At 34.9% G+C, this 18,035-nt stretch overlaps 1 protein-coding gene across 4 annotated transcripts; it reads right to left on the bottom strand.

The window, feature by feature from the left end:
* Nucleotides 1-10,315: 10,315 nt before the first annotated feature.
* LOC141670312 (transcription initiation factor IIB-2-like) lies at nt 10,316-17,085 on the bottom strand. Of its 4 annotated transcripts, none has more exons than XM_074476154.1 (7): nt 16,702-17,085; nt 15,294-15,318; nt 13,880-14,009; nt 13,659-13,789; nt 13,441-13,544; nt 11,008-11,084; nt 10,316-10,714 (listed from the first exon to the last, which is right to left on the bottom strand). In XM_074476154.1, exons 1-7 carry the CDS (start codon nt 17,034-17,036, stop codon nt 10,578-10,580), a joined length of 939 nt encoding a protein of 312 aa, XP_074332255.1. In that variant the 5' UTR covers nt 17,037-17,085; the 3' UTR covers nt 10,316-10,577. The 4 variants fall into 4 exon arrangements, with proteins under 4 accessions (XP_074332255.1, XP_074332256.1, XP_074332259.1 ...); XM_074476155.1 differs by having other exon boundaries at nt 13,441-13,529; XM_074476158.1 differs by lacking the exon at nt 11,008-11,084.
* Nucleotides 17,086-18,035: the final 950 nt, after the last annotated feature.

Genomic DNA, 18,035 nt, shown 5'->3' with positions numbered 1-18,035 from the left:
AGTCACAAACTAGAATAATGATTCTCATCTGTTAAGTTCTGATGCTAGTAAATCTGTTGAATGTACTAGGTGCTGATAAACCTCACTTATCAAAAGAAAAAGAAAAAGAATCAAGGAATTAAAATCAGATACTCCTTTTAGATCTAGAGTAAAAATGTGGAAGGGACGACCCAAGTGCATTGCTGGTATTAAGTAATATGCATCAGGAAAGCAAAATATTTTCTTGGTGACTTTTCACACTCTATGATTACTGGAGAAATACTCTGATAATAGCATAAATTCTGATAAGCAGTCGTGACTCACTTACACTGAGAAGCCACTGTAAAATGGAATTTAAAAAGATGCAAAAAATTAGCATAAAACAGTTGAGGTGGACTCAAGCATGAACTCATTCAATAGTAGGCTTCAGAATAATGACAGATTTTTAGTAAAGTTTTAGTTATGCCTTATTTCTAAGATGTACTGAAGTGAATCAGACTTTACTTTTTGTCTGATATTTAGCTTAATGCACACACTAAACACTCCATATGAATGATGAAAATTACTGTGGTGATCTATGTTATTTTAGATGAACAGTTTATGTGTCACATTGCATAATTTTCTGAGGACAAGTTCTGTTGAACGTTCTGATGATTAAGTTCTGAAGAATCTATATCAGAATTTGTGTGAAGAATTACAAAGATAGGCATTCATTTTTCGAGTTAAGAAATCATGTTCTGATAACTGTTAAGTTCTGATATAAGTCTAAGTTCTGATATTAAATTCTGATCCTTTACTTGACTTATTTGTGGATAAAATCTAAAAACAGTCTCATTTTAAATCAGAATATGTTGGGGCGGAATATTAACAGTCAATATAATTAGGGATAGTGGTACACGTACATGCACAGTAATTCTTACTTGTTCTTGTGCGCATTAAACCCTGTTTTACCTTTCCAATGATTGTTTTTCTTCTTCCAAGTCTAGGGAGACCTCAGTCTGTAAAACAGATCTTGGTAAATGCTGATCCTCAAACCTATAGATCTGTTTATCCTGATGTCCAACCTACCACCACCTCCCAAACACCACAGCAACCATCAGAACATACCACTCATCCATCTATACCTCAACCATCCCTCAGAACATATCTCAAATCATATCTCTCACCTTCACAGACAGCTCAACCTTCATCTTCCAAGCCAAAGAGGACAAAGACTGTTCCTCAAACACCTCAGAAGAGAAGGAGGATTGTTTTGAGAGATGAGTCTGATAGTGAGGAACAGGTTTCTACATCAGAACCTGTTTTCAAAGAAGCTGAGAAAGTTTCTTCTCAGAAGGATTCTGGAACAGGGGGCTCTAAGCTTCTCAAAAGGCTTAGAAGAATGACTTCTGCTGAAACTCCCAAGGAATCCCCACCTTCAAAGAGATACAAGAAACAGAGAGCTAAAAGGCCAGTTTCAGATGATGAGGAAGCAGCAGCTAAGGAAGGAGATCAGGAATCTCTGATCTCACAAGAACCAGAATCTGCTCAAGCCACTGCCTCTCCATTGACTCCAACTCATGAAGCTGCTACAGAAAAGGCCAACATACCATCTGTGTCTCCTGTTCACAAGACTGTATCTCCTGTTGATCTAGGCACAAGTGCTGAAATTAATATTCAGAACCTGGTTGTGCCTGAGGTACTTTACTTAGAAGCTCCAACAATAATTAATCCATCAACAACACATGTTACTGATGCTACTCAAACTCCAGAATTATCTAATACACCTTCTCTGCATCTAGATGTTGATGATCAGAATATAGGTGAGCATCAGGATATGGCTGTTGATCAGAACTTGGAACCAGATCAGCACTTAGAGGATGATGCTGAAGCCTCAATTGCTTCTCATACTGTTGTTTTATCAGAAGATGCTGATTCTGTAAGTTCTGATGCTGCAAATGCTGATAATACTGGTGATGCTGCTCTAACTGCAGATGCTGATGAAGCAGGTCCTTCAGGACATGTACCTCAACAAACTATTTCTAAATCTGAACTAGTTAAGAAGTTTGTTACAAGAGAAGCACCATTGCCTTGGAGTGAAACTCCTGCAAGACAGGAGTGGACTAAGGAATGGAACTCAGTTACCTGTGTTCCATCTGCAAAGCATCTTGCTGAGCACTTGACAAAAGCTGATGAGATGTTAATTACTGATGATTTCAAAACACAGCTTCGAGTCACTGCATTGAGTACTAAACATATACAAGGTCTCCATTCCACTACTCATGCAGAGTTACATAAAATTCAGGAAGAATTAATCAAGCAAGAACAAGTTCAGAAACTTGACAAGAAAAAATTCTTCCAACCTACCTTTGACAGAGTTGCTTATATTGAGAAGACTCAAGAGAAATAACAACCTCAGATTGATGAAATTTTGAAAAATCAAGCTTCTCATCAATCTCAACTTGATGAAATCCAAGCTTCAGTGGAATTGCTTGTCTCTCTTCTCTTACCTGCTGATGCCAAAAGGGGGGAGAAAGTAATTAAGTCCAAATGCAAAACTGATAAGACACTGAAGGGGAAGGATGATGAAAAAGATGACCAAGGAAACTATGGAATGGGTGGAGGTCATAGTCAAGGTAGAGGTTTCTCATCAAGAAAAGCTGAAATCACAAGTCACATGACAAGTTCTGATGCTGGAAAAAGAATTACTTCTGCTACTGGTAAAAGGATAAGTTCTGATGAACTTTTATACCTTGATGAAGAAATGTCAAGACAATTATTTCTTCAGGAAAATCCAGGAATGGACTTGGAGAGTCTAATGGAAGAAGAAGCCAGACTTAAATCAGAAAAAGTCAAATCTAAATCTGAAGCTTCTGGTAAAAAGACACTTCCAAAACTCAAAGGCATTGTGATAAAAGAAAGGATAAATCCTGAAGCAACCATGGCTAAATCACAACTGCAGATAGATCCAAGGTCCAAGGGCAAAGAGAAAGTTGGTGAACCTATCAAGGTTTATGTGCCTCCTGTGAATGAAGAAATTACTGATGAAGATCCTGATCTTGCTCTGACTTCAAGAGAAGTTTTTTAAGACAACCTCTGACATGGCTCAAGTTGTTCAGAGTCAAGAAATAGTTAGTTCTGATAAATCAAAGACACTCCTACCAGGATTCACTAAAGCCAAACAGACTCAACCTTTGAAGACTGCTGCAAGTGGTTTTGAAGCAAGAGTGGTTACTGGAAAGGAAGCAAGAGATAAAACTGGATTGAGAAGTGCTGATGAAAGAAGAATACAGAACACTACCAATGATCCAACTTCCTTAAGTGAACCAGGTATTGGAGCAACTCCTGAGAGATTGAATCAACTGGAATCTGTACAAATGGTTTACCATACCTACTTGAAAGAACACATCTTGTTGTACTTCATGACAGATGGTAGGGTTTATCATATAAGGGAAAATGCCATTCCACTGAAGTATTTTGAAGAACTGGAGCATGTATTATTCTTACTTCAAGTGAATGATAAAATAACATAAAGTGCTGCAAACTATTTGAAGAATCAGATTCAGAGACAGAAAAGGCTTTATTCTGTTAAGTCTGACAGCACATATCTTCCAAAGTACAGAGATCATAAGGGTGATATAGTTGAGATGAAGCCCAACAATGCCAATATTATAACTACTTTTCTGGGTTACAGGGTTGTGGAATTCAATCTTGAGTCTGATAAGGCATATTTGATCAGACTGGATCAGGACATAAGAAAAGCTAGAATTAATGATCTCAGGGCAGCAATCTTTCAAATTGGTGAAGATACTGCAGAACTTAAAGATGCTAAAAGGAGGATGATTGATGAACTCAGATATGCTGAGAGATGTTTGTTGAAGAACTATCTCAGAACAACTCCTGACATCAGAGAGATCAGAAGATGAAGCCAAGTCAAGATCTACAACTTCTTAAATTCTGATATGAATACAGACTGAAGTTGTTATCAGAAGTTAAAGATTGGTAAAGCTTTAAGGACTGTAAGTTGTAGTTATCTAGTCAAATTCTCATGCATTTGTACTTAATGTTGTTGACATCATCAAATATCTGTTAAACTTGTATATTATGCTAATTTACAAGTTGGGGGAGATTGTTAGATATATTTGATAATGTCATGGCTAATGTGATTTATGTTTAGTTTTCAGATCTTACTTAAACAGGATAAATCAGTACTTACTGGAAATCAGGACTTAAGGATATCAGTACTTATATTATCAGGAGATAATCATCAGAAGATGGATATCAGAACTTAAGTACTGAAGGACGTTCAGATTAGGAAGGCAGCTGGTTAAAGGAAAGATTATCGAGACAAACATAAGAAGAGATATGCATGAAGAAGGAATTCTATGAAGAATAGAATACTTGAAAGAAAAGATATCTGATTGATATATTTTAAGAAGCAAAATTATATTCCATATCAATTAGCGATTATCTTGTAACTGTGTAGTATATAAACACAGACATAGGGTTTACACTATAAGTGTTATCACAATCGAGAAGATTATTCATTGTAACCCTAGCAGCTCTCGTGATATTTGTTCATCACTGAGATAGAACAGTTTCATACTGTAACAGAGTTTATTGTTTCAATAAAGGTTGTTTTCTATTACTTGAGTTATTAAAGTTCGATTTGATTGTACTATACACTGTATTCACCCCCTCTACAGTGTGTGTGTGTGACCTAACAAGTTAAGAGTTATAATTATTTTTCTACTCTCTATATAATATCTCTTGTGTGGCTGATTTTGTGTGCAAAATATTTACTAAAACCCTAGCCACCAAGAGAGGAGATGGAGAGAGCAAGAAGAAACGAGTTTGTGCTAGTACACATTCAATCCTTTAGTTCAAGCATTCGTGTGGATACCGAAAGAGCGTCGATCGCGAGAGTGGGATGCGTGGTGATTGAACATTCTTTGGATCTCCATTATTCAACCAATTTGTAAAGCTTCTTAAGGTAAACAATCTGATCGACGAATTAAATATCTGTTTTTCGCATGAATCCTACGATGGGTTTCAAAAATTCTGGGTTTCTACGTTTTTTAATTACCGTTTCCGTTGCGTTTATGTGCTCGAAACCCTTCAATATAAACACAGAATAGGTTATAATTTTATGGTGTGCACAACTCGAGTATTTTAATAACCTAGAAGCTCTTAGTAATATTATTTTTAAGAGAGCTTTGTAACAGTTTATTACAGATCAATATAAACTGTTATTTGATTAAACTGTTCATTGTTATTCTTATTTTACTTCCTTAATCAATCAGTTTATTTGATAATTGTATCCAACCCCCTTAAACAATTATCATTACTGGGGAACAAAACTGTCATTTTCAACTAACTTATTCTTGAAATAACATGTAGAGAATATAAGAAAGTTTTCAATTCAGACATGTTATTAGTATTAATAAGGAAAACAACTGAAGGTACCTTATCAGTTCCTGACACATTCTCTTCATGAGTTATCATGAGTGTATAACATTCATCATCATTATCATTTCTTGATGTGTCCATCCAGTCTTTGTTGGAGTTTGATGTGAACAAAACCTTTCCAGTTGACTTGGACCACTCAGTAGCCAGATGTCCCCTTTCATTGTGGTTATAACAAGTCACCTTCGCTTTATCAAACTTCCTCTCCTTGTTGAATTGTCCCTCATTCTTCTGAATTTGCCTTTACCATCACTAGAGTACTTTCTGTTGGAACCACCTTTTCTTTATGGTTTTTCAAACCTCATCCTCCTAAAGCCTTTCACCAGCATAACAGCCTTTTGGAGCACTTGAGGATAATCTAACTCAATCTGAGAATTCTCATTAGTACTATGTCAGGATCTGATGATTCATCAGTATCTGACTCTTCCACAATATTCCTTCTTCTTAACCTTTAATTTATCTTTTCCTCGTAATTATGAGTTTCGACATTTAGAGGCGCAACTTTCATCTTCTGACCATTCATGTTTTTCCTCTATTGATCTCCAAGTCATGGGTTTTCAGCATTCCATAGACTTCATCAATGTCAGTGAATCAAGATCATATTGATGCTTGATTATAGAGGCTTTGGGTATCACATTCTTCAGAAAGAGCTATCAGAAACTTGGTGTTTGAGTTTTCCCTGTCATACTCTTTTTCAACCAAAGATAGTGCATTTAGCAGTGTCAGGAATCTATCATAAATGTTAGTAATTGACTCATCACCCTTGGCATTAAATTGCTCATACTCTTGCACAAGAACAGACTCTTCTAATCTTCTTTATTGTCATTGTACCTTGGCATTGTGTCTCCAAAGCATCCCATATCTCCTTGGAAGTCTTGCAGGAAATCACCATGTTGGACATCACGTTGTCCAAACTGATGTGCAGAATATTCCTGACTTTTGCATCCTTAAGCATTGCAGCCTTCTCAGGTTCTGACCATTATGATTTCTCTTTCCTGATGTAGTGCTCCGGAACAGTTGGTGTCATGGACACAACCTTCTCAGGGTAAGGAGGTCCTTATTGATAATATCAACATATGCATCATCAATAACTTCAAGGAACATCAACATCCTTACTCTCCATGTAGAGTACTCAGCTTTCTTCAGGATAGGAATTTTCATGCTTTCATACTTACTTCCAAACATATTTGATCTTTTCAAATTAACAGCTAATTTGACCGCTCTGATACCACTTGTTTCCCAGTAATGATAATTGTTTAAAGGGGTTGGATACAATTATCAAATAAATCGATTGATTAAAGAAGTAAAGTAAGAATAATAATGAACAGTTTAATCAAATAACAGTTTATATTGATCTTTAATAAACTGTTATAAAACTCTCTTAAGAAGAATATTCTTAAGAGCTGTTAGGTTATGAAAATACTCGAGTTGTGCACTCCACAAAGTGATAACCTAATCGTTGTTTATATATCACACATATACAATCAATTCATATCAATTACAAGTTATGTTACAGTATAATTTATCTAGTTTTCATACATATCTAAATCAACAACTACGATCCTATAAATCAGCAGATTCTGTATTATCATGTAGCCTTGACTTATTCAATCATATCCTGACAGTCTTCATATCCTGATTGCATCAGATCCTGACGGCTTGACAAATCCTGACTGTCAGACAGATTCTGATTGGCTACACATATGATGACTCTTTTCAGATCCTGACTCCATAGCAGATCTTGATTCTTGACAAAGACAATTTCTAACAATGAAAATCAAATAAACCCCAATGACAAGGTAGATAAGGTTAGTGAGTCCCAAACCAGCCACACCACAGTCTCCCAACAGACTGTGGTGATTAATAAGGAAATCATCTCATTACTAGTTACATCCTCCCAAAAGGATGTAACTATTGAAACAAGCTCTCAACCTATAGCACAGTCTAAGAGGGGTAGGGATACTGACCAAACACAAACCTATATTAGAAAGAAGAAGGCTAAACCTATGGGGGAGTCACAGGGTGCACACATAATGCCAACAGTCAAAGACTCGGTTATTACACCTTCTCAAATTCAGCTTGATGTGGCTCCAATAAATGTGGAGTAACAGCCAAATTCTCTCATAATCGAAACACCACACATACAAAATTCTCAAACAAATTCTTTGGATGTGAATATGATTAACAAATCAATTCCTGATTCTCCATCTCTCAAAATCATGGAGGAGCCAAAATCTCAAGCAAGTGATCATCATCTAATTGATGATTTGTTGGATCACTTGCCATTTCTTTCTCAAATTATTGAAGGGTCTGTGCACCAAAATTTAAAATCAATCTCCACAGACTCAACAATAGTTTCAACTCCTATTTCCATTATTTCTACTTCATCAACGGATATCCATCATCCGTTGATAGGTGATCGTCCATCAACGGATAAGCTTAACCACAGTCATTCGTTGACAGTCACAACTACTACTTCAACGGATATCTCTTATCCGTTGACAGTCACTGCACAACCTGAAATTTTTACATTTGTTGTCAGTACAGATGACTTAGTAGTTTTCCAATCACTCTTAGGTTTGAAGGAAGGGAGTGATTTGAGTGTGAGGCTGGGTTGCTCCCAGGCAAAAGGAGAGGAAGAGAGTGAAATTATGCATGCTATTTCTTCCAGCATGGCAAAAGAGAGTGAGAGGAGTCCCAACTTAGATGGTGGAGGTGTGGTTGTGAGGGCGGTGAGCCAGTGGGAGCCCTTAATGCAAGAATAGAGAGATAATTAGAGAAAAACAGTAACTAGTGATATAAGGGTGTTAGCCATTGCTAGTGAGTCAATAGATGTCAGTGATGCAGAAAAAGAGAGATTATTTCAGCAAGAATATCAAGTTGTTATAGATTCTATCTCTTTGGATACTGAGAAAAAGAGAGACATTTACTCACCCTATTACAGCCTATCAACAGTTGGCTGCTCTGGGCAATGAGGAGGCTGAGAGGGCACTTAATTTAGTGCACACAACAACATCAATGCAAAGGGCTAAAGAAGTATTGTCCTCTCTACCTCATACAACTGGTGACAGTTTTGAATATAATGATGCTGAGAGTGATGGTGAAAGTTTGGTGATGAAGCTGGCAGTAACTTAGGAGAGATGAAGGCCCTAGTTCTTCTACTCAAATTCCAGAATTGATGCTTAGCAAGGAATGCAACTATCATCACTTCACTTCAACCATGTTCAAATTAATCAACCAAACTCAATCAGCCATTCAAGTCACTACAAATGCCAGCACTAAAACTCTAATATGCCTATTAATCGGAATTCAGAAGGTCATGTCTTGAATAATTGAAAATCAGGTCGAATTGCATTCTTTTCTAAAATATCAGCCAAAAACGGTAAATTCATGTCAAAAATCAGTCGACTCATATAAGAAATCAATTCGGTCAAAAGGTAAAATTTATAAAAAAATAAAATTTAAAAATAATTAATATTTAATAATAATATATTGATTTAAATTAATTATCTTATACCCCTAAATTCTCGTACAGTTATTCAAATATTTAATAATTGAATTAATTTTTTCAATTAAATTACTCTAGTATTTTTCGAAAATTTGTCGGATTGATTTATCAATTTTACAATCTCTTTTACTGATTATATCTCACAGTGATTTGGTATGTAACTAATATTAGCATATCACGAATTTGTATCGAAATTATATATATAAGGTACTAATATTAGCATATGAGGAAGTAGTAAGGAGTAATTATTATGTTTATTGAAAAAAAATAGCAATTGTTATTTTATATGAACAACTATCAAAAAAATTATTATATATAATATCTCATTAAATATTTAAATATCAAACATTAACTAATAACATATGATATTATTTTTGTAAATTTTATAGAAATTTAACTAAAATGATATATTATTATTTATTAAATTATATTATATTCAATAATTAATCAATCACATTAATAGCCTATTTTCTGATAACCAGCTCTTTAACTTTTGAAAATCGGCATTAGGTTGTGTTTGGGAATTTGGATTTTACTTTTTCTCTTTCAGAGTTTGAGGTACATACATATCAAATATCATTTCATTGTGCGGTACATACTGGTTTTGGAAATCCGCAGTTTCTAAATAACGTTGTTGCCGAAGAACTACAAGAACAACTGAACATAGCACCTACACCTTCGGTTATGTTTGCTCCACAACTCAGTCATGCAAAAGAAGGCTTAAAAGACGATCAAACCCCTAACAAGTGCTGACATGTGAAGTTTTTTCTTCTAACTTTCAGCTCTGAATCTAAAATGGAAGAGGTCTTCGACATTACAGATGGTGAGTCAAGGGCATAGTCAACAAGATAGCTAAGGAAATATTTCAATATTGTTATGTAAGAGTAGACTGATTCAAACCTCCATTATTGTGGCAGACTGAAAATTAGAGGGTAACAAGACCGGAGAGGGACGATTCTTTTGATAAGCTTTCAGCAGTGAGAACTGGTGTAAGTTTTTTTTTTAAATTGTTGGGTTCTAGGAATATATTAGCAAAAAGAAACTTGGTGGCTGAAAAACCACCAGTAATATGAGCTAAAATGTTAGAAAATCGGTCCCCGAACCTCATTCTGCATGCTTGAACACAATTTTAACCTAATATTTAACTGAGAAAACTGTCATACATACATAATCTTGTCATGTGCAATCATCACAAAATTACGAGACATCATTTTCTATCTTACGAACTTTTCATGTTTGGTAGTAAATTCCCTTGGAGTGCCGAAGATTACGGAAATAGTCAAGTAAGTAAGTAGCATTTGAAGAACGTAAATCAAATAAAAAGCAAGACTGAAGAAAAGTAAATGTACAAGTTTAAAATTTATGAGGAAATCGCCAACTAAGTAAGAAGCAGTGAAGAATGTAAATCAGATTAAAAGCAAGACTGCAAATGTACAAGTTTAAATTTTTTAGCAATTAGTCATGATTATTCTCGGCTTGGCACATTTTGCTACATCATCTGCGGGAGTTCACCAAAATCGTAATTTATAGTTAATAAATAGAGAAATGTCCAACCCCAAAACGAAATAACTTAAAATAAAAATACTCCAACTCAAGTTCGAAATTGATTTTTTTTTCCCGCAATTGTTGTGCTCTGCTCAACATTTTATGGACTGTGGAGATTCTTGAGGTCCTTTTCTTGGGCATACCAGGTAGGTATGATTTTGGCAAGATGAGGGTAGAGGTCCTTGTAAGAATTTCTGATTGTCCCTTCTGCAATATCTCCAGTTGCAAGTGAAACATCTGCATACACATTGAATTTTTCATATTCCTAAAAATCTGGTAACAACAGCCTAATGTAAAAATTATGCAAGCATAGGGTAGTGTGTAAGCAGAGGTTCTATATTACTGGCCTGAACCATATAGATACAGTGAAAAATCACCATGTAGAAGAAAAACTCTAGCCGGTCAAAATCATGGAACAGGTGAATCCATTTCTTTAATCGGGACAGTACCATCAAACACGTCAGTATGCACCAAGTATCTAGTCAAAGTCGGTGCTTGGACTCATACACAAGTAACTATACAGAAGTTACCTTTCAGGGTTTTCTTCTTGTCTGAAAGCTGAGTTACAATATATATAACTGCTGCAGCAATTGATGTAGGGCACCTCCTACAAAAAATATACTCATTAGATGCCCAGACCCAAGAGTACTCGAGAAGATCTGCTCGCAGTTTCCTAAAATGATCGGATAAGCATCTAGGATCAGATGTAGCTTGATTATCTGGAAAGGGCTTACTGGTCCAGTTCGTAAGTTACAAAACAAATTTAATTTCTAATACTCAAGCAAGTCTTCAAGAGATTATTTAAATTACATTTCTGATGAGATTGATGCAACATAAACTTAAAAGTATCGAGTTCAGACAGCAATTTAATAATCTGCTACAACAAAAACCAGAATGCAATATTGGATCATATAGTAATCTCAAAAGTGGAGGGAAGAACATTGGTTTTATAAGTGCATGTGCCTAAATTGTATCTTATGTATGGTTTTAGGACGGTATATCTCTAGTATAAACAAAAGACAATCGAACAAATACTGGAGCTGATTGTCTGCTTAGGAGACGTTAGAAGATGATTTTTAGGTACAACTTGCAAGTGAACCACCGCGTCATTCAGTTGCTTTTCCTATGCTCATAAACTGCAGTCAAGTTGATGGATGCTAACACATGGGCCCCACTATTTTATGAAGCAGGGGTTGCGATATCGACAAACCAGTTTCGTAACAATTATCAGCTATAACTCTAAGCAATTTAACACTGCTCAATTGATATATATAATATGGGGAGATGATAAAATACAAACAACTACTAAAAATGAAAACTATAAACTAATCTAAGAGCATCTCCAGTAGGCTCTCTGTTCTTGCTCTTAACTAAAAATTGAGGAGGGAGAACAAAAATGTTGCTCCGAGAGACTCTTAGAGCAACTCCAACAGCTTATTTATAGAGGATCCTTACCTAAAATTATAAGGATCCAATCAAAATTGGAACTTCAACGGCATCCTAGTAGTCCTAAAAAGTTAAGATCCTCCTTTGCTTCCTCAAAGATAAGGGATGCTTAACCATTCCCTATCTTATTTTTATTAATTAAATATTTATTTCCCTCCTTTTTCACACTCTTTTTTTCACTACTTTTTCTCTCTCTTATTTAAAAAATATGAATGTTATTTGAATTTAGTATTATAATAATAGCAAGGAACCAAATAAGGATTGTTGTCGGAGTTATGCCTTATAATGTCTTAAATAATTAGGATCCTATTAATTTATATTATTTATAAGGAACACACAAGGATACTATTGGAGTTGCTCATCGTGGCTCTTTCAGTGGCTCTTTATATTACTAAGAGCCTCTTCTCTCTCCTCAATTTTAATAGCATAAATCCACTCCTAACTATTATTATATTATATATTATATATTCTTAACCCCATTATCTTTCTCTCACCACTTACTTTTGTTCTTTTATAAATTCAAAATATTTTCAATAATAAAATATAGGTAAAAAGTCAATTGAAAGAGCATTGTTCGAGATGAGTACATATTAAATTACTAAGAACCAATATTATATACTCCCTCCGTCCCATTTTATTTGTCACATTTGACTTTGACCCAGTCAAATTTGACCGAAGTTTATTAATATTTAATAATTAAACAAAAAAAATTACATCACCGGAAAGTAGACTTAATCTACTTTAATATATAATTTTTAGTTTTTCAAAATAATATAAGAGCAATGTTTAATTTTTGGTCAAAAATTGGTCAATTTGACTTCTATAAAAGGAAACGTGACAACTAAAATGTGATAGAGGGAGTATTATTTATAAAGAATGAGCTAGGAGTCCGTTGGAGATGCTATAATCAATGCGATAAATCTAATCTAATGCGATAAATCTAATCTAATGCCCTTGTATGCACCATATAGGCACCACACAGAATTAAAATACACCCTCCCACGCAGAATCTCAACTAATCCCCTCCGTTTTTATTTTGATTTTTCCCGTCAATCAGTGAGCTTTTTTCGAAATCTGAATCCACTACATTTTTCTACATCTCCCGGTGATCAATTTGCATACCATATGTGTTATATTTCAACGAGATTTAGATTTTTTTTATTTTAGTTTCTAATTTTCATTTTTCATTATAAAGGGGTTTATAGTGGAGTAGGACCAAATATAAGTTCCATTCAATTAGTATCTAGTATATCCCCATCTAACATTTGCATCTTTTAGACATGTTATGTTCACTTAACTTACATTTAAAGATTAGCCTTTAATTCATAATATGATTGTCATTGTATGGGTTCACTACTTTTTAGTTCACTCTAACCCATCAATGTCACCATACTTGTTAATGCTAGACACTCGGCCTACTTTTATGGTATAAATCATTACTGTGTCATATTGATAAATGAAAATATTGATTCAGTAAAATGCCTGGAAACAAGCTTACAACAGAAAAAAGAAACTACCTTATATCAAATTCTTCAGACTTTTGAACTGCTTCTTGGGCAGCTTTAACAGTTAGTTTTGTCATACCAAGATTTGAGCAAAACCTCCTCTGCAGAAAAGAATCATGTTAACAGAAGCAGAGCAAGAACCAATAAAACTCCATGATAAAACTATTTAAGGTCACAGACTAATATTATGAGCAACCCAGATACTAAAATTTATTTTAAGGGAAGCTCACCATGAAATCCCCAGCATGTATTGTTCCCATCTCCACGGACTGACCCTTTTCTAGCTCGAGTTGCTTCACTATGTCTTTCATTGCTAGGCCAATTTTCTTCTTTGACACTCCAATGGCAACAGAGCAAATTTCTAGTTTGAATCCCACAGGCTTAGGAAAGATCATTCACACAGATAAACCAAGATGCATCCATATTATTCAAAAACGATCTTATTTTGTACCCTTAACAGTACGTGGCTTGTCTTCTTGCCTACAAGCGATGTACAAGCAAGCAGCCAATAATGCGTCCTGGTTTTTTCCTCGACTAGATTTCTGATCTTCTACCTTCTTGTATATCTCATTAGCCCGATTCTTACAGATACAATGGATCAATCATACACAAGAAACAGAATCAATCAAGGCCACAGCCCACAGGTGCTTATTAAAAACTAGTGCTTATACTTTAGACTGAAACAATAAACTAATAAAGCATTTGTTTATCGTCTCAACATGTAAAAACACAGATCGGAAGGGGCAAGCTGCAAACATATGATGATAAATTTTAGATTCATTACATCGATATGATTAGGATGAGAGCAATATAAATAAGAATTTATATAGTAGAATCTGGGGAAGAACCAGCAAGCACCAGAACCAATTTTTGATCAACATGATTATCCAAAATTCTAAAAAACAAAATTCTGGAGGAAAATATAGAAAAAGAAAAACAAGAGATAGAATGTAAGCGAGAAAAGAAGAGAGAAACATTTAATAAAGATGTTCTTATAGCTTAGATATAAATTTTAGAATTAATAAAATCATAAAATTGAAAATGACATTACCAGAGAAGCCATTTGTTTCTCAAATCTCATTTCCTTTTTCAATTTGATATATATATAGAGAGAGTCTTACTCCAATACAAACTAAATTAAAATACAAACTACACCACCCCACATACAACTCCACCTTATTCCCTCTATTTTTAATTGAATTTTTCCCGTTAATTGGTGAATTCTTTTTAAAATCTAACTTCACTGTATTTTTCTACATCCTCCAACAATCAGTATAAATACCATATTTGATATATTTCGGCGATAAATCAGTAATTATGCCTACGAGAATCACTAAAATCTACTGGTTCCTGAAATGGTACTGATTTCAGATTAGTATTTCAGTTAAGCTTAAATACTGATTTCTCGTCAAAATATAGCAAAATATGTTATGCAAATTGATGAGTGGAAGATGGAGAAAAATACGGTAAAATTAATTTTTAAAAAAAGTTAACCGATTAACGGGAAAAGTCAAATTAAAAACGAAGGGAAAAATATATACATGAATACATAGTGCACATGGAGGAGAGAGAAAGGGATTAAACATGTGGCTCTTATTGGTTTGTAGTTTGTATTCTAATATTGGTTTGTATTTGAGCATTTGCCTATATATATATATATATATAAGCATGAGATTTTAGGTGATACAAGGGACAACAAAGATTATACCTAAGTTAGATTTCACAAACATAGTTTGGCTTACGCAAAACGTATAACTATACTAACCCAAACAATCCTATGATTCATATTTTCAATACAAAATCAGCTCGTACAATGCCTAAATATTTGCACAATCAATAACACCAATGTTGAAAAATGAGCATACCTTAATGGTCGCAACAAGACCCAACCTGAAACGTAAATAAGCTAAATTAGCATTCATGAATTTCGAACTCTGATGACATATATAAAGTAGAAACCAGGGAGAATATATTAATAGGGATACAAGACACTGTATAATTAGTTGTATACTTGTATAGAGTACAGGTATTAAACCAAATACTTTGATGTCCAAAACCCATATAAGTAGTTCCTGTACAATTTCTGACTTGTGGTGGAAGACACCGAAAAGGCCAAAACACCAAACACCTTGACAGTTAAATAAACTTAAAATTTGAGAGCAACATGTTGAGGCACATAATAATGAGAGTATTAATTTAACTACCAGAAACTGAAAGAATGTTGGAACAGAAGATTAAGACTACAACACTGATTAACACTTACGAGCTACGTCAGCAATCCAACCCCCATACAAACTCATACCCAATAGAAAATTTAAGTTCAGTACATAGTAGATCATGTGCAACGCATATCCTTCTTCCAATAAATTTTCAAAATTCTCAATAATAGGAGAAACAAAGAGGAAGGAGGAATCACACAATGATAAGAATGTAAAAAAATTTATTTATAGATTTTAAATTTATATATAGAGAGAGAGAGGAAGAACCGAAAATAAATGTGGCGGCGTGATATAGTAGTTACTAGCTTTCAGTTCGGTTTTGTTCACCCCTAGGTAGGCGGTTTGCTAATATTTCTGTGTAAACCGCATAGTAGCATGAATATCTTAATTATAAATTTTAATATTAAAGCTTAGCTTGACGACTAAAATCTTGTAATATATGTTTCTTGATGATTAGTTGTAAAAACCGAAGCACCATTGTGAATAGCATTATCCGAATCAAAAAATTGACACAATTAACAATTCTGTCTACTGTCTTCAGTTGTCTTCACTGAGGTATACCAAAACTCTACTTCAAATTTAACCAAACTAATCAATCATCAAAATTCTTCAAACATGAAAAAATCCAAAACAATAAATCCTCTGACAAGTGTCTACAGACTCTACACTCCCCACAAAATTATTCAAACATACTGTAAGCTCATGCAGAACACGAAAATGACAAGGATCGTTCAATTCAACACGGCACATACCAAAACAATCAATTCATATAATACTTCCTTTTTTACCAACACCACATCAGCAATCATTTACTAATCCAGCATTACACCTCAACACAACAATCGCGCGCGCAAAGCAAACGACAAGCTTAGCTCAAATAAACAACAAAATCCAAAAACTATCCATACATATCAAATTACCGATCTAAACAACAAACATATATAGTAGTAACAAACACACATTCTATATACACATGTAAACATAACAAACACATACAGCTACAAACACGAAAACTCGAAAACACAAAATTAGAAATCCAAATCAAATCAACTACCTATCAGACATATCAGCAATGGTTTTAAACGCCAAAATAAGCGAGCGATCCGGATAGTATCCTCGAGAAGTGGTTCGAAAATCACTAGTAACACCATTAGGTTTAGAAATCACAGTAGACAATGCAGCATCAGCCAGCAACGGATTAGTCGGAGCTCCGACACGGACCGGGTCATAATCGGCCGATTCGTTGGCGAAAGTGCGCCACTCGGAGGTCTCGTCAATTGAATGAGACTCCAGAACGAGTCCGCACTCGGAACACACCGTGTCGCCGGACGAGTTATCGAATACGACCACGGCGATCTTTTTGCAATCGGAGCAATAAGCGTCGCCCATTATGAATTATGTTGGATTGAGAAGAATTTGAAATATTAGAGGGTTTGTTTTAATTTTGTGTGGGAGGGTTTGGGGAAGTTGTGTTATGGGATATTTTTGGGGTATTATATAGACGTCGAGGAAAAATCGCGCGGGCTTTTGGCTCCTCCTGGGTCCCAACTTATTTGGACTTACTCTTATTTGACCTATTTTTCAGTCAAATTATTAAATTTTGATCTAAATTTCATACAATATATAATAAAAAATAATAATAACTAAAAAGTTCATGTAATTTGTTTATATCTATCTATTTATCTATACTATTATATTAAAGACGAAACAATGAAAGTTTGGTTACTAGTCGGTCTTGTCACCGTAATTATAGTAATATTTAAAATAAAACACTCTCAATAGAACAATTTCAAAATCCTTAAACAACTCAACACAATCATTAACAATAGAATGAAAGTAAGATCGTCCAGGACTACTATTGCATGCATCCGCCAATAGTTTCGAGTCCGTTTCAAATATGCATCTCGTGTAACCTTAGTTCTTTAGCCAAGAAAGAACCTCTCTGAGACTTAGAGCTTCAGCCTCTCGTGGCGACCATGACCCTTCCTTCTGCTTGCACATAGTTCTCAAAAAACTACCTCTCTCATCCCGGATTACTCCACCAATCCCTATAGTATTTAGGTCCATAAAGATAGTTGCGTCAATAATCTTCACCCAGTGACATTACGGTACCTTCCATCTTTGCATACCCGTCCTTACCGTTACTGCTCGCCCCCTACTATGTGCCATCTGATTCGTCCTCCAGTTCGCCAATAAGCTAATTGCTGCACTTGTTATTCCAAACACCGAAGTTGCAATACGTTTCCATATCCTATTATTACGACGATTACAGAGACTCCAACATAACGTTGCCAGCAACACACATTGATCTTTTGAACCACTACTGAACAATCTTTTAAAGCGCTCCAGAATCGATTCCCCAGGCACTGTTTGAATCCACTGAGTCAT

Source organism: Apium graveolens, chromosome 1, assembly GCF_009905375.1.
Source record: "Apium graveolens cultivar Ventura chromosome 1, ASM990537v1, whole genome shotgun sequence".
Classification (NCBI taxonomy): Eukaryota; Viridiplantae; Streptophyta; class Magnoliopsida; order Apiales; family Apiaceae; genus Apium; species Apium graveolens.
Note: the sequence above shows the minus strand (reverse complement) of the source record. Positions and strands in the feature narration are given on the sequence as shown.